We start from the raw sequence: 21,737 nt of genomic DNA, 5'->3' as shown, positions 1-21,737 counted from the left end.
TTTTGTGTAACTGGAATTTTATTTTATATATAAATAATAACAAGAGACCGAGGAATTTTGAGACTTGCTACTTGCAACGCTGATCCTGCAATGGGACAAGCATGGGCAGACTTGAGTCCCACTGCAGAACTGAGGACAAGGTCTCAGGACTGACCCAAAATACTTAGTGTCCTTTCACAGATTCCACACCAGAAGCCCAAGCAGCACACTGTCAGTCTTTCCTGAGGCAGAAGGCAGATTAGTCACATTCAAAATCAAAACGGATTCAGACGGTTTTCCTCTTTTTCTTGGGAAATTGTTGCTCATATCTATATTTTTCGTTTACCTATAAGCAAGGAGAGGGGACAGAGGATAAGGGGGAGAGGGAGGAAGGAAGAAAGCAGAATTAAATACCATAGGCCTTTTCTCCCCGTTGTCAAAGTGCAATTAAAACTTTGTTCCTCAAACAGATTTTGATCAACTTGCCACGTCAAAGAAAATTCTCAATACCAATTTACTTCTAGTAAAGAGATTTAACTCTTCATATTACTGACATTAGAGCACTAATGATTATGTCTGCTCTAGAGAACTCATTGAACTGTATGGAAATATAAAAGAGAAAGAACACTTCATAGCAACAAAACACCAACTGGAATCTTGTGTAATAAACTAACTTTCTCAAATAGAATTCTTTTTAATTCCCGTCAATTGCATTTTTTCCTAATCTCACTGACTCTAGTGTAAAGCTAGGGTAATTTAACTCGAAGAAATGGAATTACATAAATATAGAACCTGAACACAGTGAAAGTGAGATATGCTGTCTTCATGGAAAAACAAAGCCACGTCACTTCCATGCAACTCTTAAGCACAACAGCTGGATAAAATTAAAGCTTGCTTCTCCCATGATGTGATGTGCTTTGAGCTGTAGTTTGCATATAATTATTGATGACAAATGTAATATAATAAAGGAGTTGCAAAGCTGCTGTTTTTTGGAATGGAGAAATATGTTACTGTCTCCAACCCGAAGTGATTTTGTCCTTGGCTGACCATTCACAAATCAAAGACCCATGCTGTGGCAAAACTTTATGAGGAAAATGAGATTGTATTTATTTTAGTAAGCAGATTCAACTAGGAATATTGCCAACAGTTGAAAATACAGTGAGACTTTCAGGACTGATCTCATTCAGAATAAACAAATCTGTCTTTTCAAAGATCACAGCAGCATTCTCCAATGTTTGGGATCACCCAAGTCCAACAAAACATCTGGACTTGGGTATGGAGTTAAATAACTGGATTTGATTTCAAGCAGAAGTAACAAATCACCACCCCCGCAGAACAGCTGAAAATTGATACTGAATTGAACTTTCACCATCTGGTTTCTCTAGGTCAAAAATCTAGCAGTTGCATTTATGCATCTCCTCCAGAAACATGTGGCAAAACAAGCAGATTTCAAAACCAGCAGCACCCAGGTACTTTAAGCACCTAAGCAATTATCTTAACTCTTTAAAAACAAAGACAGTAGAACATCTGAGACAGCAGCTGTTAGTGAGGTTCTCCTCAAAACTTACTTATATAGCATGAGTATATTTGTGATTAAAATCCTGACGACAAAGGGTCTGGATACCAACTTTAGTATAAGTCTTCCTGACAGCTTTCTTCCTTTCCTTCCACCCACCCCCCCTTAAAAAGAAAATGTGCCTTAAGCAAAAAGCACTAGCATTTCAGAAAGTGAATAATGACCTACCAGAAATTATATTCACGTAGTAAGAAATGCTAAAAGAAAATAAAAGCCATTTACAGGTTTCTGTTTTTAATGCACCTTGATATTTGTACAGCATCCCACATACATAAACGAAAGTTCAATTTTCCTGGCTTTTTATCATTTAGTAGCTCTGTCCTAGTTCACAATAAGCACAATATTTTAGTGAATTTTAGAGAAGCTTTTCTTCCTCTTGGTTCTCCTGGGTATTTTTACTCAAAACAAAACTGTTCTTCCTATTTTTTTAAATTTTTATTTTACATGGCTATTTTATAAAATACTTTGAAAACACACGTATTCTTGAAGACTTTATATTCATATGTCTGAAGGAAAAACTAATATAGTCAGTAAATCAGCCAGCCAACATACCTTTCTGCCCTTGTGAGAATTAGCTATAAGCAATTAAAAATACATTAAGGGAAACACAACATTAGAAACTAGTTTTGCTTTTAAAGCCGACTGTGTAACAGTGGAATGCTGTTGCTCACCAGATGTGTACGTTCCATCACATCTGCAAACATTTGTGACCGGTGATGATGCATGGAAGAAAAAAAAAAAAAAATCGGTGCATTTTGCTAAATCCAGACTCTATTTACACAGTTGGCAGTTAGGAAAAGAAAGAATTTTACTGGTAAATGGAACACTGCATACAAAATTAATGAGGAGTCCCTACAACGCTAGGATTACTTTCTGATGAAAAATAAGTCTTTAACATAATGTGAAAATAATATAGGGCAAAGACAAGCAACTAGAAAACACATTCAGAAAAGACATCCTTTATCAACCGATAGCAGAGTAGACATTTGATTTTGTACCAAATTATGTCCAATTACATTATCATTAGTAATAACAAGCCTCAAATAAAGAGCATTTTTTGTCCTATGAAATTGAGCCATCTTAAAAAAGTTGAGAAGGTGTTTTTGTTTTGCTTTTCTAGAAACTGTAAGAATCACGGGACTTGCTTGAGTTTAGAAAGCAGCCCAGCGGCCAAGTCAGAAACAAAACTGGCTTCTCAACTCGAGTTTCTGGCTCGGAGAACTGGGAAACGCTGCCTCCATTTCCTCCATCATTCGTTCCCAACTGATGAAGAATGCTCATTAGGGAGGTGCAGCAACATGAAAGGTCAACACATCGTGGACTGTTACAGGCTGTAAGATAATGCTGTACCCTGGCATTGACAAATCTTTAGAGAAAGGTTTCCTTCCCCCCCTTCATACCTGCACAGGTGTGACAAAGAAGGCAAAGAGGTTTTTGGTACGGGGGGCAGAAACGGGACAGGAAGGAGGAAAAAAACCCAATACATTATCAAGGTCTTGCTAAATTAACTCAGAACCCTTGGAAGAGACATAAATTTACTTGCTATGCTCTAAAGATGAAGAATTTAGATAAGTTAAATAGCGTTAAGGAGCGCTCATATTCTTGAGAAATGTTAAGATGAGTAAAATTATTACTTCTCTTCCCCTCTTTCTTCATCAATATGAAGACAACTACAAGTCAAACTTGCAAATGTTCAGCTTTTCCAGGCTATTTTGCTGCTGTAGCCACATACTGTTATCAGTCTTTATCTTTTACCTGTTTGATGCCAAGTGATCTGGTGTTCTACTTCGGGGCTCGCTCTTCATTTGAAGCAGCATGGATTTCCAAGGGCTTGTCACTATCTGCATCACCCTTGAGGAGGGAAAAATATGCACAAAATTTCAATTGAGGCAATCCATGATTAATGTTTTTGCTAGAACAGAAACCCTCTTCAAAAGCTGAAACAAAAACTTGCAAAATCAAGTGGTTGATGAGACTAATTCAGTATAATATACTCAAATATGATCTTCTCCCAAAAGGTTTCTAGATTTTAGTCTTCCTGTAGTTAGCTGAGCAATTAAAGGATTTGAAAGAACAAGTAGTTCAACAGAAATGCTTTAATTGACTCATCTTGCCTGCACTAGTAACAGAGGATAAATTCCCACAGAGTAGTTGCTATTTTGCATACTCTGAATTCTGTGTGGATTTATACAATAGGTCTCTTTTAGTACGTATCCTTTGAGAGAGTGTTCTCACACTTTCCCCAAAATAAATGATAGAAATCAAAGAATGAAGAGAGGCTTGTTAGAGCGTCTGGTCTATCTCTTTGCCAAGTATGCTGTAATGAACAGGCATTTGGTTATAGTTTTAAATACTTATCAATAAAAGAAAATACTTAAAGGGCCACACACATGGCTAGGGGACTGAAGCAGATGACATACAAGGACAGGCTGAGAGACGTGGGTCTGTTCAGCCTGGAGAAGACCAGACAAAGGGGGAACCTAATTGCTATCCACAGTTCCTTAATAGGCATTTACATATTTGGAAGAGCTAGGCTCTTCTCAGAGGTTCACACCAAGAGGACACGGAAGCATGGCAAATTTCTATTAGATCTAAGCGGGGCGGGGGGGGAATGTATCACACCACTGATCAAGCACTGGAGCAGGTTTTCCAGAGAACTTTTTCAATCTCCATCCTTGGAAATATTCAGCACTTGACTGCACAAGGCCTGAGCCACCAAATCTAACTCCGAAGCTGTCTCTGCTTTGAACAGGGGGCTGGATGAAGTGATCAGAGGTCACGCCCAGCCTCAATTATTCTTAAATTCTACACGTGAAAATTAAATGGCATTTTCTTTTTATTGTAAAAAGATATTTTTACCAATATGACTTAAATGTGATGGAAAGTGTAACAAAAGAAGCCAGAAGAGACTGGAAAGCATAAACATTTCACAGGATGGGTCAAATTTTTGTCCCAGCACAAATTAAACACCACGAATAAGGCACCGAGTCCATGAGACCCTGCATATGCTGCGCTGGAGATAGGGACTCAATACATCAAGATTCAATTATGAAGATAATTCTTAAATTTCTTTTTCAAAATATGCCCAGCAAGACCTTTAAAAGGTAATTCTTTCTTTCAAAAACTCATTTTGTTTTCATCACTATCCTGGATATTTCATAGTATAAGAAATCACATCCACAAACCACACCCATTTCAAAATAATGATCTACTCCGTAATTTTCTTGTACAGGAACTTGCAAGTTATGACATTTTACTACAATTTATAATGAATAATCTGACTCACAATGCCTCGTCTCAGGGATTACTCAATCGTGAACAAATGAACTAAAAATAAGTTGTTCACAGAGTTTTCTATGTTTTTCCACTTGCTTGTTTTAACTTGTAAAAAGCAAATACCATCTAGGTAAGCTTTTTTTTTTTTGTCCTGAAAGGGGGAAAAAACCCTAGAGCAACACACACAGACACACAAACGTACAGGAAAACAGAGGTCTTGCTCAGTTCCTTTGCTTCTGTAAGCTCAGTAGATCTCATCACAGGGCTTGTCTTCACTAGCTCTATTAAGCCCGAGTTATTTAATTCAAGTCAATCCACTGCTAAACGGTCATCCCTCACACAAACTCATTTGCTGAATTAGCAATTAAGAAGTTCTTTTAACTCCATCCACTGTATGTGCCCACTACGTAAACAGTGAGCCTGAGTGAGACTGATCAAGCAGTAATATGGGTAGCCAGAAAAGGACGTCCTTTGAGCTAGCACAGGGCATAAACACACCTAATTTTACAACAAAGTGTCAAGGTCCTCTAGTCACACTCAAAACCAGATCAGAAGTAAAAAACGTTTTTAGATCAATGACCCAGAAGACAGGCTGCCTCTGTGCCATGATGCCCTCTCATCATTAGAAGCAGGCACCTATTCAAGATGGTCTTTCTACTTTCTGGCTCAACACAGCCACCCCATAATATATCTGGGTGGCCAGAGGAGTTCATGCATCAGAGCTCTATCCCACAGCAGAAGGGGAAATATTTTGCAGCATTCTTACGCATCTGACAGTTTCAACCAAAAGGTGACTGATAAGAAATCTCCATAACTTATTCATTAGTAAAGTGTTCAATACATTGGGATTCCATGGGATTAAAAAAAAATTCAAAAAAATCATTATTTGAAATTGCAAATAATATTGGAACTAAGGCGACTGTACACAATGCTTTTTGTAAGGTTTCAGTACATGAGTGGTTAAAAGACACCCCAACTTAGCTCACAGTATCTAACAGAGATACATTGAGACCTCAATTTGAAATTACAAACTGAAAAAAAATGCAATGATTTCTGTGAAAATTTTCCTTCAATACGGAGAAAAATGCCCAAAATCAACTTAGCCTAATGTCAAAAACCCAAATGTGGCGTGGCTTTTTTCTCACATTACAGCCTAGTCTAATGCAGAAGTTAGTTTCTGTTGCTCCCTCTGAGAAAGTCTTGCAGACGGCCAGGTCCTTTTACACTAGCACCTAACCTTAGAAATTATAACTCCAAAGGTAGGTATACATCTCTCTTATGCTTATGGAAAACTCTTGAAAGGTAGAGTCTGGCCACCAGAAAAAAAACAACAGCTGCAAAAGAAAAACAAAGGCTCATCTGGGCTCACAGATTAATAATTTACCTTTTTTCCTGTCCTCTTCTGTTTGCAATGTATTGCTTAGAATAAAGAGAACGTCACTGGTTTACCTTATTCATCCTCCCTAGTCAATCAATAACTTACTCTCCATCTTTTATTTTTAGCTGAGCTTGAACTTAACTCTCTTAGAAATATGAAGCACTTCTAAAAATATTACTCTTAAGTTGCCCTAAAAAACTCAACTTTGTGGAGTAGATTCTGTCTTTCCTACCTCTAACACATTTAAATTCACCACAGCCCAAACTAAGGATCCAATTTTACAAGTTTTACTCTGTTGTTGTTCTTACTACCAAACAATAAAAGGAGAGCGTATAACAGGGAACAGTATTTTCTGTCAGAAGTAGACATTTATCTTTTAGTTCAGATGACCAAACTTTTGCTTGTCTGTTCAGAAGCTACCAAAGACAAGTCTTAGAAGCATTCTGTAGAAAGAAGCTCTCTCAGCTGCTTATGCTGGGTTTTGAAAGATGCTCAAAACACACGTGACTTAAAAACTCTCCTCTTCAAACACAATTTAAGGTTTGCTATGGTCACAATCCACGATGCTTATGGTAAAGCTCCCCAGTCAGCCACTGACAGCACAACTTCCACCAGAGCTTTCAGGTGAGGAAAAGCCAGGTCCACAATTTCCTTGATGCTTGTTCTCAGCAAGCGCAGGAAATAAGAGCCCAAAGCTGAGCAGTCTTTGCACTTGGCAGCACTCTGTCACCAGCTAACAATTAATAAAATACTGAAAGATAGCTATATAGATATAGCTATATTTTTAATATTTATAGATTTTTATATGTGTAATAAATATATATAGAGAGGTTAAAAATATATATTAGTATTGGTAAGTCACAGGTGATTTCTATCAACAGACCGGGCAGGAATGAAAACCTAACAATAAGCTGCAAGAGTTTCTCTCAATCTCTGAAGCTGTTTAAACCACCAAATGACAGACAGCAAGAAAAAAAGAAAAAAAAACCCATCAGTTTTCTGTAAGATCTTATTACTGATTGGACCAAAGTGCGAAAGAGCACACCTATGAAGAAAGGAACAAGACCTGAAAAGGAGAGTGTTTTTAGAGTTCTAGTGCTGTTCTGGTTTTTCACATTTCAGCCACTTCAGTGAAAACAATGGGTGCCTGATTCCATGTTGGGGGAAGAGAAAGAATCCAGAATAGGTGAAAATACAGCAAAAGTCTTTGAGCGGTATAAAGACAAGACAAAGTGAGAACTAACTGAAAAAACCCCAAAAAAACTGTTTTTCTATGTGTTTCAGTACATATTAGCTCACTGGCTGAAATAAAATCTGAGTTTAAGTGACTTGGTGCCCTAACACATGCCCTTGTCACTTGAAGACGAAGTCATTATAGTATGAGAGCTAACAACCCTACAGCACAATACAACAGTACAAATTATGGAAGTATCCAAACCAGAGGCAGAAGAGGAAGGGCAAAAAGGCTGCATTTCATAAAAATAAACATCAAATGAGCCGACTGACAAACAGGACCTGATTGTTAGAAACTTACAGGTGGTACATATTGAACTGTGGCTCTGAAATACTGATCTTTAAGCAGTTTTCTTGTAAAGAAGTTATACTCCTTTGTATGTAAAACCACAGTCCTTAACTTCACGCTGTTGCACAAAATCTTCAAGCTGCTATGGTTCATCCATCCCTCTGATCTAAGAACAGGTATTAAAGCTGATAAACTCAGCCAGTATTAAACAGAGATCGCTGCGAACAAGAAAAGAAAAATGAAAGAAGCTGCAATTCACTGGCTTAACAGTTCAGCTAGTTCAACACTGTTGTAGGCACTGGAAGGCAAAAAAGTGTAGCAGAAAAGAAATGTAGAAAAGTATGATCTTGCACGAACTATGATCTTATTAGGCAGAGCAGAGGGACCAGTTACTCACAAAGACTAGCTGAAGGCAATGCAGGGTGTTAGCTTTCATAATTGCAAAACCCCATTAATGAAAGTTTGATGCCGCCTAAAGGCTACTCAAAAGGGTTTCAGACGCATCATTCTAAAAAACTTCATAAAGGCGTAAGTTGGTATGATTCTCTACAAATTTTGCAAACTAAGTTTAAGATAAACAAGGTTTGAGGAACACATCTTCCATTTCACTATCGCTTCCCCTAAGGATTTACAACCTGATGATATAAATGTTAACACCAGTTCCACTCATTTCTATGGAACTACTTCTTGTGAGTAAAGATCACTCAAGTAAGCGAAAGATTTTCAGAAGATAAAACCCTTAAAATATTCCTGGCCTGCCAACAAGATGGTTACATTTCTTCTACCATCTCCTCTACCTGGGGGAAGAAGTAGAAAAGTTGTCAACTTTATATCGAGATAAAGTATGCAGAAGCTGAATAACTACTCCTGCTGTCCCGTATTAGGAAAATGTTTCATCCTTCTGGAAATAACAAATGTGAACACTGATTTTTTACTTATGGTACTTGTGTAGCTTTAGCAGAGGGCTTTCATCCTGACATCCTGAAGAGCTGGCTCCTTCAACAAGCCAGCCTCACAATACCAGAATGCTATACTGTAAACAGCATATTCAAAACCTTATCAGACAGACTTGGTCTATGGAGGCGCTCCAGCCACAGTGTTTTGAAACGTAGCAGCAGAAGGTCCTGGAATTCATCTTTCTTGGCAGAACTTAGATTGCAGTTGATATGACCTCAATTTGGCACAGGTTTGGTTTTTTTTTTCCATAAAACCTTCAGAAAATTAACATACCACATCTATTTTAATGACATATTGCTGCACAAACATGAAGTTATGCACAGCTGTGGTACCTATGACTATCAAACAAATTATGAGCAACATAACAAATTAACACAAGCCAAGAAGAGCCACCCATATATTGCTTGACTATGTGCAAGAATCCTTTGTGTAGCAACAGGAAAATGCTAGAGTGAATGTCACAAAAACAAAAAAAATAACATCTTTTGCCTGGCATGGTTTCACGAAATGGGTTACATCTGCTGTAACGATGCCGTGGTTTAACCTCAGCTGGCAACTGAGCACCACACAGCCGCTCGCTCACTCCTCTCTGCCCCCCGGTGGGATGGGGGCGAGAATCCGAAGAGTTAAAGTGAGAAAACTCGTGGGTTGAGATAAGAACAGTTTAATAATTGAAATAAAATAAAATAGTAATAATAATAATGATGATGATGATAAAAGAATATACAAAGCAAGTGATGCACAGTGCAATTGCTCACCACCCACTGACCGATGCCCAGCCAGTCCCTGAGCAGCGGCCCCCCCGGCCAGCTTTCCCCCAGTTTATGTACTGAGCATGGCGTCACACGGTATGGAATGTCCCTTGGGCCAGTTTGGGTCAGCTGTCCTGGCTGTGCCCCCTCCCAGCTTCTTGTGCCCCTCCAGCCTTCTCAGTCGGCAGAGCATGGGAAGCTGAAAAGTCCTTGACTAGTGTAAGCACTACCTAGCAACAACTGAAACATCGGTGTATTATCAACATTGTTCTCATCCTAAATCCAAAGCACAGCACTATACCAGCTACTAGGAAGGAAATTAACTCTATCCCAGCCGAAATCAGGACAAACAACAACTCAAGAATAACATTTATATTTGCTTTCACTAGTTAAGGAATCTAGCTGCCTAGTACGACAGTAAGAAACAAATATACAAAAACAACCCAATTCTGTCACAGGGCTGTCAAATTAAGACAGAAGTCCCAGAATCTCTCCTAGAATGCTTTGCTAATTTTAGTGCATGATAGTTAGACGTATTTACTTTCTTCCATGACACTTCTGTATCAGTAAAAGCTCCAATAAAAATACAGCTTATAACAGAAATTCTTTTGCTGGAAAAGTTGATACTGATTTGGAGGATCTAATCATCTGTATGAACAAAAAGTACTCTTTGGCACTAGTATAACTACACAGCATTAGAGACAGACTGAAAAAGTTTTTCTAGGGTAAACTTCACCTCTCATATCTCATGTTAGGGACACACCAGTGCTTATATGCATAAAAGAAGGTAGAGGTTTTCATTATTAACTGTGACTGACCACATCCTGATAGAACATTGTAAAACTATCTTAGAAAAAAAAAAACAAAAACCCACAAAACAACTAAACAAACAAAAAAAACCCAAACCCACCCCTACCCTCCCAAATTCTCAACTATGTATTTTACTCTGCTTTACCAAAAGGAAGTTTCAGAGCAGACTTCTTCCATTAGAAATACTTTTCAGTCCACATTCTAGTGACTTCAAAAGCATGTGACTTTTTACAACTGCTGTTCAGCTTCTCTAGACCCCAGGGAGGCAACACCCTCTCTTCAACAACTTCAGAGGACAAAGAAACAATGAGGCTGCATACTCCAGTGGCAAGAAATCACTGAACATCTGAAATGCAGGCAATTTCATCAAGTGCATAGTGCTTCTTCATTTGAGTCACGGGATTTTTGTACCTTGCCTAATCCATGAAGTTAAATAGCAACAGTTAACACTAACAATACCTGATCAATTCGATGAACTTCAGGAGGAAACCACCCAGTGGCATTTCACTCCTTTGGGCAAGTAACATATTTTGGCAACTAAGGGGTGTGATTTAAAGATTCTGCAAGGAGGAAGAAGTGTGTTTACTTAGTGGTCGCTGCAGTTTTGCATGTCGTTTGTTTTTCTGCTGAGGTAGCAAGTGCTTGAATAAGCCTTATAATAAGATGAAAGCTTCAGAAGTTTTTGCCTTCCAATAACAACCACATGTTTCCCTTTGAAAGCCTGGGATACAATAAAATAAAAAGCTCAGCTAATTTTTACTGATGCTGTCAGTTTGTCTTTCTGAAATATTTTAATGTTGCCTATTTTTTTGAGATACTTTTTGACAGCCTAGGTTTTAGGAAAGGTACAGTATGATTAACTAACCTTTGTTTATTCAAAGAGCTATACAAGTGCATTTACTGAAGCACCTAGGGCCAATACGGGACGCGTATCCACTGATGAAAGTCTCCACTCTCATAAGACTCAGCAACGGACAGGACACGTGAGCATTTCTCCAACCCAGCTTGTTTGGAGCTAGTCCCACACCTAGACCTACCTAGGGAACCCGGTCCCATACCTGCAGTCTACTCAAGTGCAATTGCCTCTCCAAAACATCTCTCTCTCAGTGGCTATCCCCCTTATGTCTTAGGCCTCTGGGTTGAAAATAACATGTTCTGGTCAGATAGGACTTCTGGTTTACAACAGCCCGGAAGCCATACATCATTGTCAACCTAGTATGAACTGTCACCAGTTGTGAGCTATGGCACAATCAGGAGGTCCACAGTAAAAGACCAAGACTTTCGGCTGGTTCAAAGTCGTTTTCAAATCACCTGTTAGTTTTGCAAGGCTACATTAAACAACTGAAATAAGAGATGAGAAGCAGTCTGCAGCTAGGGCAGCAGTTTTTATCAACAGAACAAGCATAGTTGCTTAGAAATCAGGAATTAAAGATGCAGTGAGTTTAGAAGTGAATTTAAAACCACAGAAGCTTTACCTTACGCACCTGAACTTTTATTTCTTTAAGTAGCAGTTAAAAAAATTCCCTAAAAACCTTACAGGCTCTCCCTGGCACACATTTAATCAACAGGCACAGTTCTGCAGTCTCTCACACTCTGCTTCACTGAGCAATCTACGTATATTTCCTAGAAGTCAGTTTGCTTATCTGTATCAGAGAGGTACAACTACAAAGACAGCTTGCTCCTGTGGGGTAACAGAAATGTCTAGTAGATGAAAAACAAAAACATCATTAAGATACTTAACTCCAGCAGCTTCAGGCAGGTTATAAATTATGATCAAGACATTACATAACGAAATGATTCATTAAAACAAGTTCCCATTTCTTCACAAGTTAGTGCTAATCTTCAGCTAATATCATTAATCACACTGCACTGATTTTGAAACTTGGTAGCATTTTGGAGAATGCAAAATGCATTTGAAGCAGCAAAATAAAGTCTTATTTAGGATTTTTTTGGGAGAGTATTTATGAATATTTGCTCTAACATAATGATGTCACTGGGTACTGCTCTATTGGACATTACTATCCGGTCATAACATCTAGCAATTTGTAGAAGTAAACAACTATAGATATACAAAACTAAAACTCTACAATTCACTACAGTAGTGTATCACGTTTGACGAACTTTAAAGTTTAAGTTAAAGTTTACAGATAAAGTTTAAGTACTGTGTCCAGTTCTAGGCTCCCCGGTGTAAGAGAGACATTGACATACTGGATAGAGTCCAGCAAAGGGCCACACAGGTGATTAAGGGACTGGAGCATCTCTCCTACGAGGACAGGCTGAGAGAGCTGGGACCGTTCAGCCTGGGGAAGAGAAGGCTCGGGGGGGGATCTCATCCATGTATAGAAATACCTGAAGGGAGGGTGCACAGAGAACGGAAGCCAGGCTCTTTTCAGCGGTGCCCAGTGATGGGACCAGGGGCAATGGGCACAAACTGAATCACAGGAGGTTCCCTCTGAACATCAGGAAACGCTTTTTTTACTGTGAGAATGACTGAGCTCGGCACAGGTTGCCCAGAGAATTTGTGGAGTCTCCATCCTTGGAGATATTCAAAAGGTATCTAGACACAGTACTGGGCAACTGGCTCTAGGTGGCCCTGCTTGAGCAGGGGCTTGGACCAGATGACTTCCAAAGGTCCCTTCCAACCTCAACCATTTTGTGGTTTTATATAGAAACATAATATACATTTTATATATATATATAAAAAATCTAATATAAAGTCTTAATATACACTGCTTTAACGCACACAAACATATAAGCAAATAGTTAGATACCAATACAAACACTAACTCAAAACCAAGGATAAATTCATTCATGTACACTGAATAATATGACTTAAATATAGAGCAACTACTTTGACGACTATAAATCAACTATGGAAGAGCACACTTGCTGAGATATCGAGATTTAAAGTAACTAAAGGCACACATGCCTTAAAATGGTGGTATTGTATAAGCATGGACCACGGGAGTGCTGAGAAAAAAAAAAAGGCTTCCCTTCTCTAGTAAAGTACGCAAGGAAATCATACTGTATCATTGATGCTGTGTAGGGGGATTAGGGAAAGCTGCTCTGTAGGGGGAATAAGGAAAGCTGCTCCATTCTAAAACTGAAAATAAGCATGCAGACATTCACTTAGTTGTATTAGCAACGTTAATTCAAAAATGCTGTTTTAAAGAAACCACAGTGCTTGCCAAACTCTGGAAAACAAAGCCATTATGTTAGCATTTGCTCTGTCATCAGATGCAAGCATCTCTAAGGCAAGACATCAGTCTGCTTAGCCTAACACAGAACAGTAATGCCAGACCAAAAAAAAAAAAAAAAAAGGGACTTGTAGAACAGAAAAAGATTAATGTTATTCTAAAAAAAAAAAAAAAAAAAATCACGTATGTGAATGTTTTGACCCCTCATACAGTGTTTAACAATTGGAAATCTAGAAAGCAGAAACTTTCAGCAATGACTGCACTTGGTACCTCACCAGGATGCCCAGTTCAAATCAGATTCAAAAGAACTCAATTTTTATTGGCAGTCTTCTGGATGAGAACCAATTAAACCAAAGTTTCCTAAAATAGGGTTGTAAGTATTAAACCACACAGCTAGTTATCTATGACTAAAACCCTAAGAACTGCATATCCCTATAAACTGTTGTTTTTATGACAAGATAGTAACATTTAATAGAGCAGCACACAATGACATCATCATGCTAGAGCAAATATTCATGAACATTCAAAGGAAAAAAACAAAAAGGGAATAAATTGGAAACAAGATTCTATTTTCTCTCTTTCAAAGAGGAGATATGTAATGAAAAAAAAAGTTATTCCAGATTTTTAAGATGGAGCTTGTCAAATTAAATTACTTTTAAAAAAAAAAAGTTCATTTTTTAAAATAATCAAGACTGTAAGAGCCTTGATCCCTAGCATTCCAACCACAATACTCCCAGCTTTCCTATTAAATACTTAACAGATTATACTAAAGAAAACTTCCAAACAGCATTTCTGAAACTTCAACTTGAAATAAGCGTAATATTTTTCCACAGCTTAGAAAGATAGAATGAAATCTTTGTCTTAGAAATAAAAGCTGAGTTAGAGTGGAAAAAAAACCACTATTGTTCGTATATTCTTTGTCTGAAAATGCAGTGCTAAATTCAGAAATCAAGTTCCTCCGACTTCTTACCTTATCACTTTTTTTCCCAGATTTCTTCTTCTTAGGATTATCCTTCCAAAGAGATTCTACAGCAATATATCCCTGAAGACTCCAGTCATACAGCTGTGTACCAGCAACCTTCAAAACACAAGATATTAGAAAGCATGAACTTAATAATCTGGGAAATATTATTTTGCTTCTTGTTTAAGTGAAAGACGTGTCAAAACACAAGATCTTTAACATCTTCCTGTTCAAGCTCAGGGTGTACAGCATTAATAAACATCTTGAAAAAAATGACACATGAGGAATAAGAAAAGCCAACTTGCTAAAAAACTGTTTGAAGACTACCTGAAAATATATCTATATAAAAAGGGGTGGAATTATGCTGCATGGAAACAATTCTGGTTTTCTTAGTATTCGACATTCCAACAGATTTAACATATGCAAATTATTTCTTAATTTGACCATACTCATTTTAAAGACCAAAAAAAAAAATCCCCTACTTAGTTTGTCACTATTTTGCAATTTTACATTTTCACTGCTTTGACAGAACAGTAAGAGTACTCCCCTTTGTTTCTTTTTATTTGCTATTTAGAAGAAAGACCTAATTTGCTGATAGATGGCTGTAATGAATAACCAGCTGTCAACTCTCAGAACAGAAGACAGCTAGGAAAGACAGTGTTTGCTATATTACACCAACAGGTAATTTTACAAAAGGAAAAATCCCTAAGTCTAACAAAAGAGTATCTCCTTCCCCTTACATGATATAGGAACTGTACTATTCATAGCATCCTTTAAAACTCGGGAGTGTTAGGTTTTTACAGCTCCAGGCTCAGGTCACTTTCATATCACTATCAGTTTTCTTACAAATGAAGAACAGCAAAAATGGACAATTTGACCAGCTAGACAGCTATCAAACTAAAAAACTTATGAAATCAAGAAATAAGAAGGTATCACCCTATCTCCCACAGCAGGCAAAGCTGGAAAACCAAAACTACGAGAACAGAGCAAGCATAAATGATGTTTCTGAAACAGTTTCTGAATGAAATTTTTAGGTTTCTTCCAGTCTCCAACAATTTGCTCCTCAGAGATTTCCTGAGCCAGAGGTGATTTCTGTGTGTGTAACAATGCCCAAGGAATTTCCCTCCTATGAACTTGTTGCACTTCCCCTTGAACCCCATGCAAATTTTTAGCATCCACAACATCCTGTGCCAAGGAGTTCTACCACTGGGCACACATGGTACAAAGAACCACTTCCCTTTGTTTGTCTGAACAAAATTAAGTACACCGGTTACGTACCACAATGGTCAGAGATGTGCTTCTGGGCAGAGATCATGTTACTACCTTACAGAAGAGGCTATTTAATAATCAGAATTAAAAGAAAACAAACCCAAATCAGCAACTACATTTCCGAGTTACAACTAAATCCAAAACGTAGGCTGTTTTAAATACGAAGAGCTAGCATATTTGTCACCACATCTGACAATTACAGTTGTATTTTGGTTATAAACAAGTCTGTATGATGCACTGAGTTTTCTCTATATTTGAAGGTGATAAATGTCATCAGAAAAAAGCACACCAACTGTTCCAGCAATGAATGTGTTAAATCTCCAAAATCCCTCAATTCAAACATTACAGGTATAAACAGTTACCTTCTTTTTCAGTATCAGGAGTGTTCATTCTCAAGTACTTCAACAAACTAGTTTTGAAAGTCAGAGGAGCCTATGGCTCATCTGGAAAAATAGTTATCAGTTGTGCAAGCAGTACAAACCTACCAGGACTGAATAACCACCACAATAAACAAACAAACAAACAGAGGTGCTTTTTGTCTGCAGTGTGAGGACAGCTATCAACACAAAATGAGAAAAACCAACAACTATCCATAAGCCTTTTCTTGTTCCTGCTTAAAAATACTCCATTAAAATACTTAAAAACACTCTAAATACCTAACAGAATAAACTTAAACATATTCTTATTATAGGAGTCATATGACCAAGTGAATTATGAATTGCACTAAATGAGAAACCAGTCATTCACGTTGCTGGAGTAAAGTAGCTACATCACAAGGTACGGCAACCCAGATAGTTTAGTCTGCCACAGTCAACCAATGTTTCAACACTGTACACACCTCCCAACAGCTGGGACCCCCACACACATTCACAGCTCCCATGGGTTGAAAAATACAATTCTAGACAGACTGTAAGCTGCAAGTTACAGGGTCAACAGGAACACAGCCAAGAAATTTTTATAACCAACCAATGCATCCTCTCATGAACACAACACAAGAGTCATGCATTAGGCTTGTGTTTTATACCTCTCTTTCTCATGGTGCAGTTGAAGAGGAAGCAGGTGGGTACTGCAGTTGCCACCACTATTCTTGGGAGTGGCAGTTCCAACCAAGAAAAGTAAAAGGAACAATCATAATACAAACAGTTCATTCAATTGTTCAAAGTGTTCATTTCAACATTCATACAAAGAGTTCCTTTCAAAGAGGGACAAGTTTTTCCATTCAGTCATCTGGAATTCTTAATTTCTGGAAGGTAACAATTCCCAGCTTGTTTGTGTTAAATTACAACATGCTAAAATACCACCTCTGTTCAATTCAACACTAAGTAAGTTTGTATGCTAAAATTTGAACAAACAAGTTCAAAAGTCAGACTGAGTGGTTCTCAACAGGGACTCTGAAATAGTTTGAAAGTGACCTTGGGCCACAAACACGCGTACTAGGCGCTACTGGGGTAGCATCAGCCATCTCTAAGGCCTAATGTGCATGTAAACAAGCTCCCATATTTTAATTCCACACAGGACCATAAACATATAATATTGACTATACCGTACGTTATATGTCAAGATCATCAAGCAGAATTATGGCTAGCAATGCTTTATCTACATTGCATGCTGAGAAACCAAACTGAGAATCTGCTGGCTTTTCTACATTTATATTGTTAACAAAGTAGTCATAGTGCAATTTCACAAGCATTTCATTCTGCAGCAAACATGGACCAAGTGACTCCAACTCCTTCTTTTCAACCCACAGTTCCTGTAATCGTGTCACGCTCTCAGTTGTGCCAATACAACTGTTTATGCCTTATGGACTGAACTGGGCAAGGGATGAGGTCTAGGTTCAAAAGACATAGAAATAATTTAGTTTGTTGTCAAAGAAAGAAACACGTATTAGGAAGCTTTTCTTTCTTTCAAGAAGAAGGTAAGCATAACACATACTACTTTAGGAAATTTGTGAAGTTCTAATAACAAGGAACAAAAATTAATTCTAATGATAAAGAGACTGATTTAAGTAACTTCATAATAGAAAGTTTTTTCCAGATGGAAGATAAGCCACAGTAAATACAAAATATTTTGAATGTATTATGATTAGCTGGAAAGCAATACAGTTCCAAAACAGTAGTTGAAGTTCCACCAGAACAAAATAAACTTTAGTCTTAAATTCAGTTCCCTTACCACATATACAGTCTGACCATTTGTTCAAAGTTATACAAATTAAAGTAATACTAGAAGTGAGGAAATAAATCCCTTACAAATTTGTGATTTATTAGAATGATTACTAAAGCAGGGAAAAAAAAATTAGTCTGTGCATTTCTTCCACCTCCAGTTAGATGAACAGTGTCTGAAAACTACCTATTAGCAACGATGAACTCTGTTGCTATAACTTCACTCAGCAACTCATACATTTTAATTAAAGAAAAAAACTTTTCTTCAGACAGATGCATCAAGTGTTGCACCTCAACTGCAAATATATTTTGCTGTGTTTATTTTGAACTCTCCAATGGAAAGTCTTTAATAAAGGTGGGAAGGGGAAAAAAAAACCCCAAACAAAAAACAACACCCAAAACTTTTTTAGTCTTTTAAAGTATGGTCAAATCTGAAAGTTTACCACACGAAGGGAACTATACCACTGTAAATGGAAAAGCAGTGATGAAGTACTCAAATGTGGAAGAAAAATAAAAAGAACCTAAGAATAAATAAAAAATTTAAAATTTATGTTCCAGAATACTTCCTATACTGTTCTATTAACTTGGCAAGTGAGCTTTGCACTGCCGGCATCCCTTTCTAGGCTTACAGAAATTTTTTGAAAGGCCTATGAAACATTTCAAAATAATTACTAGAGATAAAAGTGCTTCCAATTTCAGATTAAAGCATAAAATTATGGATAGTAAGATCCGATATGCTTAAAACTTTGCTCCTTTAAGAAAAGAAAAGCGCAAGAGAGATTAGAAGAACCAAAACAGTATCTAGGATATCACTCTCTCCACAGAAGTTTTCAAACTCATATGTCTAGTGTCCTGACCAAGTCAACAAAGCTAAACCTATTCCAGTCAAGTTTCAGGCTCATGGTCTCATATCAGATTTTTTGTTACAGTCAAACTAAGAACTGTGAATTAATCAAAGGGCAATCATGCACTTCAAAGTTTTCACAAAATAAACAAGGTATTGTGAAGCTGTTAGTAGCAAATCCATAGTTAAGACTGAACTGAGCTTCTTTAACAACAGTAACATCAGTTTGAACACCATTCAATCAATTCCCACTCCACCGTTCAGAAGGCAACTAGAATTTCAATACACAGTTTCCAACAGAAATGTCTAAGCTTCTTAAATTTTGATGTTTTTTTTCCTGCCACTTGCATAAATTTCACTCCCTGAAAATAAGTCAACAGAACTATCTGTATTTAGAGCATCTGAATCCTGGAAGCACTAAAAAAAGATTCCATCAAAGATCAGCGTGTCACCATGCTGGCAGAGTTCAAACACAGCGTTTTTGACTCTCCCTAAATCAATGACCTTTCAGTTTTCAAAGAACATCATATGTTCTTGAGAAAATCACATTTTCATCCTGTCATCTCAGTGTCATTCACAAGGTACCAATAACTGGATAGCCAATTTACCAAAGCCTGAAATATAAAATATTTCTGACACACTAAAATATGTGCACCATGAGTGGTTAAAAGCTGGATTTGAAAAAGAACGTGGTGGAGAACTGAGAAATCTGCCAGTACAATTAAGTGTGGACAGCAAGGCACATGAACTGACATCAGTAGGGGCTGTAAGCAATTGACTGGTCTCTTCACTTCTTTCTTTCACAGGAAACCCACTGAAGCAACTGTAAGTTATCATGTTTCTTATGTGCCTGAAACAACAAATGCATAAACAGGAAAGGCATCCAATAAGCAGCAGAATTCTTACCCCATTCCAGAATGTGCATGCTATCTTTCTTAAAAAACTATCCAACAAGAAGCATAAAACTTCAATAACAATGTTTACCTCAGAATGTTGTTCCTATGATTTCTCTATAGAATGTCCCTTTTTTTTTTTCTCTTCTTTCTTTCTTTCAAACGCTGTTTTCATTTGCTCTCAAGATATTTCAGGCTTCCTTAGTATTGTAAGTAAACGTGCAAACTGCACTTATAAGCATATTTACGTTAATTTATAACTACGTGAGAGACTCAGAAAGGAAATTACGTTCCTCAAACTGAAGACACTATTGCAGATATCAGGGGAAAAAAAACAGCCAGTAAAAGAAACAGAGTATCTGACTGTCTTTCAGCCTAGAGTGCATGTTCTTTGACAAAATAACTATTATTTTGTTAAGTGCCAAGCACACTGACAGGGCTTTTAAAAATGGCTTACCAGTTAATTTGAAGGTAGGAGACAACAATCAAAGTAAAAAACACTTCTCCAAAGAAAGGTATCATCACTGACCTTTGCAATAGAAACCGCCTGCTGAGGGTAATACATGGAGGCACCAATACCCATGAGACCTGCAGGATATACTAACTTCTTTATTCTGGAGCCTGTTTCATAACAACAACAACAAAAAACCCAAAACATTGTTAGAGTATATGTTAACCAGGACAGCTGAATGGCCCTACCCTTTATTTATAATCAAAACAATTTTATTAAATACAGTTTAGCATATTTTCTGTTCAGTCCTACTGGTTTCTGAAGAAACATGGTTACTCTGATCAGTAATTATTCTTTTCTTTATTATTACATTTTCAAGAGAATATTTTTATTAACATCTTTCCATAGTGAAAATTACCTTACAACTATATTTACTGTAGTAATACTTAATTTATTTCAGTACTGAATAATGAAGTAAAAGCCACAGTTAAGAGATATTTAAGAGAATTATACCAACTGATATTCTTTTCTAAACTAAAAGGAACAACTCGGGCAAAGAAAGGTTAGGATAGCATTCTTTTGATACATCAAGCAGAACAAGAGACGTTCCAATACAAACTTTATAAGTTACCTTGACTCACAAATATTGATTCTTCCACAACTGCTCTTATGAATAATTTTTCTTGATTCACTGTAGCAATTTGCAAAGCATTTGAAAGTACTTTTGAACTAAAGTACTTACAGTTATGCTATATGCCTATTGCTGAGTCCCCAACCAAATTTTGAACATTTTAATCAATTTGAACTCTCTATTCAATTATACAAGTCTAAAATAATTTAACTGCCTGAAAAGTTCATCCTCTTATCACAGCTGGCCACAGGTTGTGTATCCTGGCCAGCCAGTGACAATACGCATCACTGAATCCGTTACAGGGCATGCTGCAGTTTATCCAGTCAGAAAGGAACACAGAAGGGAGCAGGTAAAGGAGACAAGCAAGCAGTACAGGAAAAAAAAGGTCATAGAACAGACGTACAGGAGTCAGGACGCAGTAGTTCTGTTCCTCATAGAACAGCCTGTTCTATATGCGAAGCCACACATGCTTCTAAATAAAGGAATAATGAATTTTGAAGAGGAAATGCATATTAGAAGTGTTTAGTGTTTCCACTAACGTATGCTCATGATGAGACGAGAAACTTCGCAGTAAACGAGACATTCATAAAGCGATGTTGCTAGTCTTGTGAAGAGGGAACTTGGTACCAATTAGCTATAAGAAAGCACAGAAAAGGCAAGCTTCATTGCATCTCTACAACAAGAAAAACTACACTATTGTTGGAATTTCTGGGAATGGCGAAATCTTCCTTAGCGATAGCTTATCAGCATGCCTACAATATCACTTCAGGAATAAAGGTAAAAGTTGAAGATATTAATGCCTTCCAGCAGGCTGCTAGCTGCTGGAGAAACCCATTAGAGAGAAGTTTAGGAATACTCCCGTGTCCATTCCAGTACTACTCAACAAGGTTAGAACAAATTATCTTCAACAGCATTTTAAACCAAGTTGGACGACTGCACAGTATTCACATGATTAAACTCTGAATACTGTACTTTCTACTTTGTGGGCAGCTGCATCTTCAAGTGTTATGGTTAGACCTGGAAGATTTTATCTGTACCTTCCAAGAGGGCAATTTTTCCAGTGAGACCAAGGGGCGGAAGGG

General features: G+C 37.4%; 1 protein-coding gene across 3 annotated transcripts in view; it reads right to left on the bottom strand.

The window, feature by feature from the left end:
- APOO (apolipoprotein O) overlaps positions 1 to 21,737 on the bottom strand; it is a 34,686-nt gene continuing 12,949 nt past the window's right edge. The window contains exons 6-11 of one of the 3 annotated variants that reach the window (XR_012996837.1): positions 20,103 to 20,194; positions 14,418 to 14,525; positions 3,311 to 3,406; positions 2,227 to 2,249; positions 1,724 to 1,752; positions 1 to 325 (exon numbers count right to left, since the gene is read on the bottom strand). Coding sequence is in view for 1 of the 3 variants with exons in the window: in XM_076356162.1 (XP_076212277.1) it covers positions 3,338 to 3,406; positions 14,418 to 14,525; positions 20,103 to 20,194 (269 nt within the window). In the remaining 2 variants the exon portion in view is untranslated. The remainder of the gene's footprint in view (positions 326 to 1,723; positions 1,753 to 2,226; positions 2,250 to 3,310; positions 3,407 to 14,417; positions 14,526 to 20,102; positions 20,195 to 21,737) is intronic. The other 2 variants (XR_012996835.1, XM_076356162.1) reach the window with 2 other exon arrangements.

Source organism: Aptenodytes patagonicus, chromosome 1, assembly GCF_965638725.1.
Source record: "Aptenodytes patagonicus chromosome 1, bAptPat1.pri.cur, whole genome shotgun sequence".
In the NCBI taxonomy this organism is placed as follows: Eukaryota; Metazoa; Chordata; class Aves; order Sphenisciformes; family Spheniscidae; genus Aptenodytes; species Aptenodytes patagonicus.
This window is presented reverse-complemented; position numbering and strand designations above follow the sequence as displayed.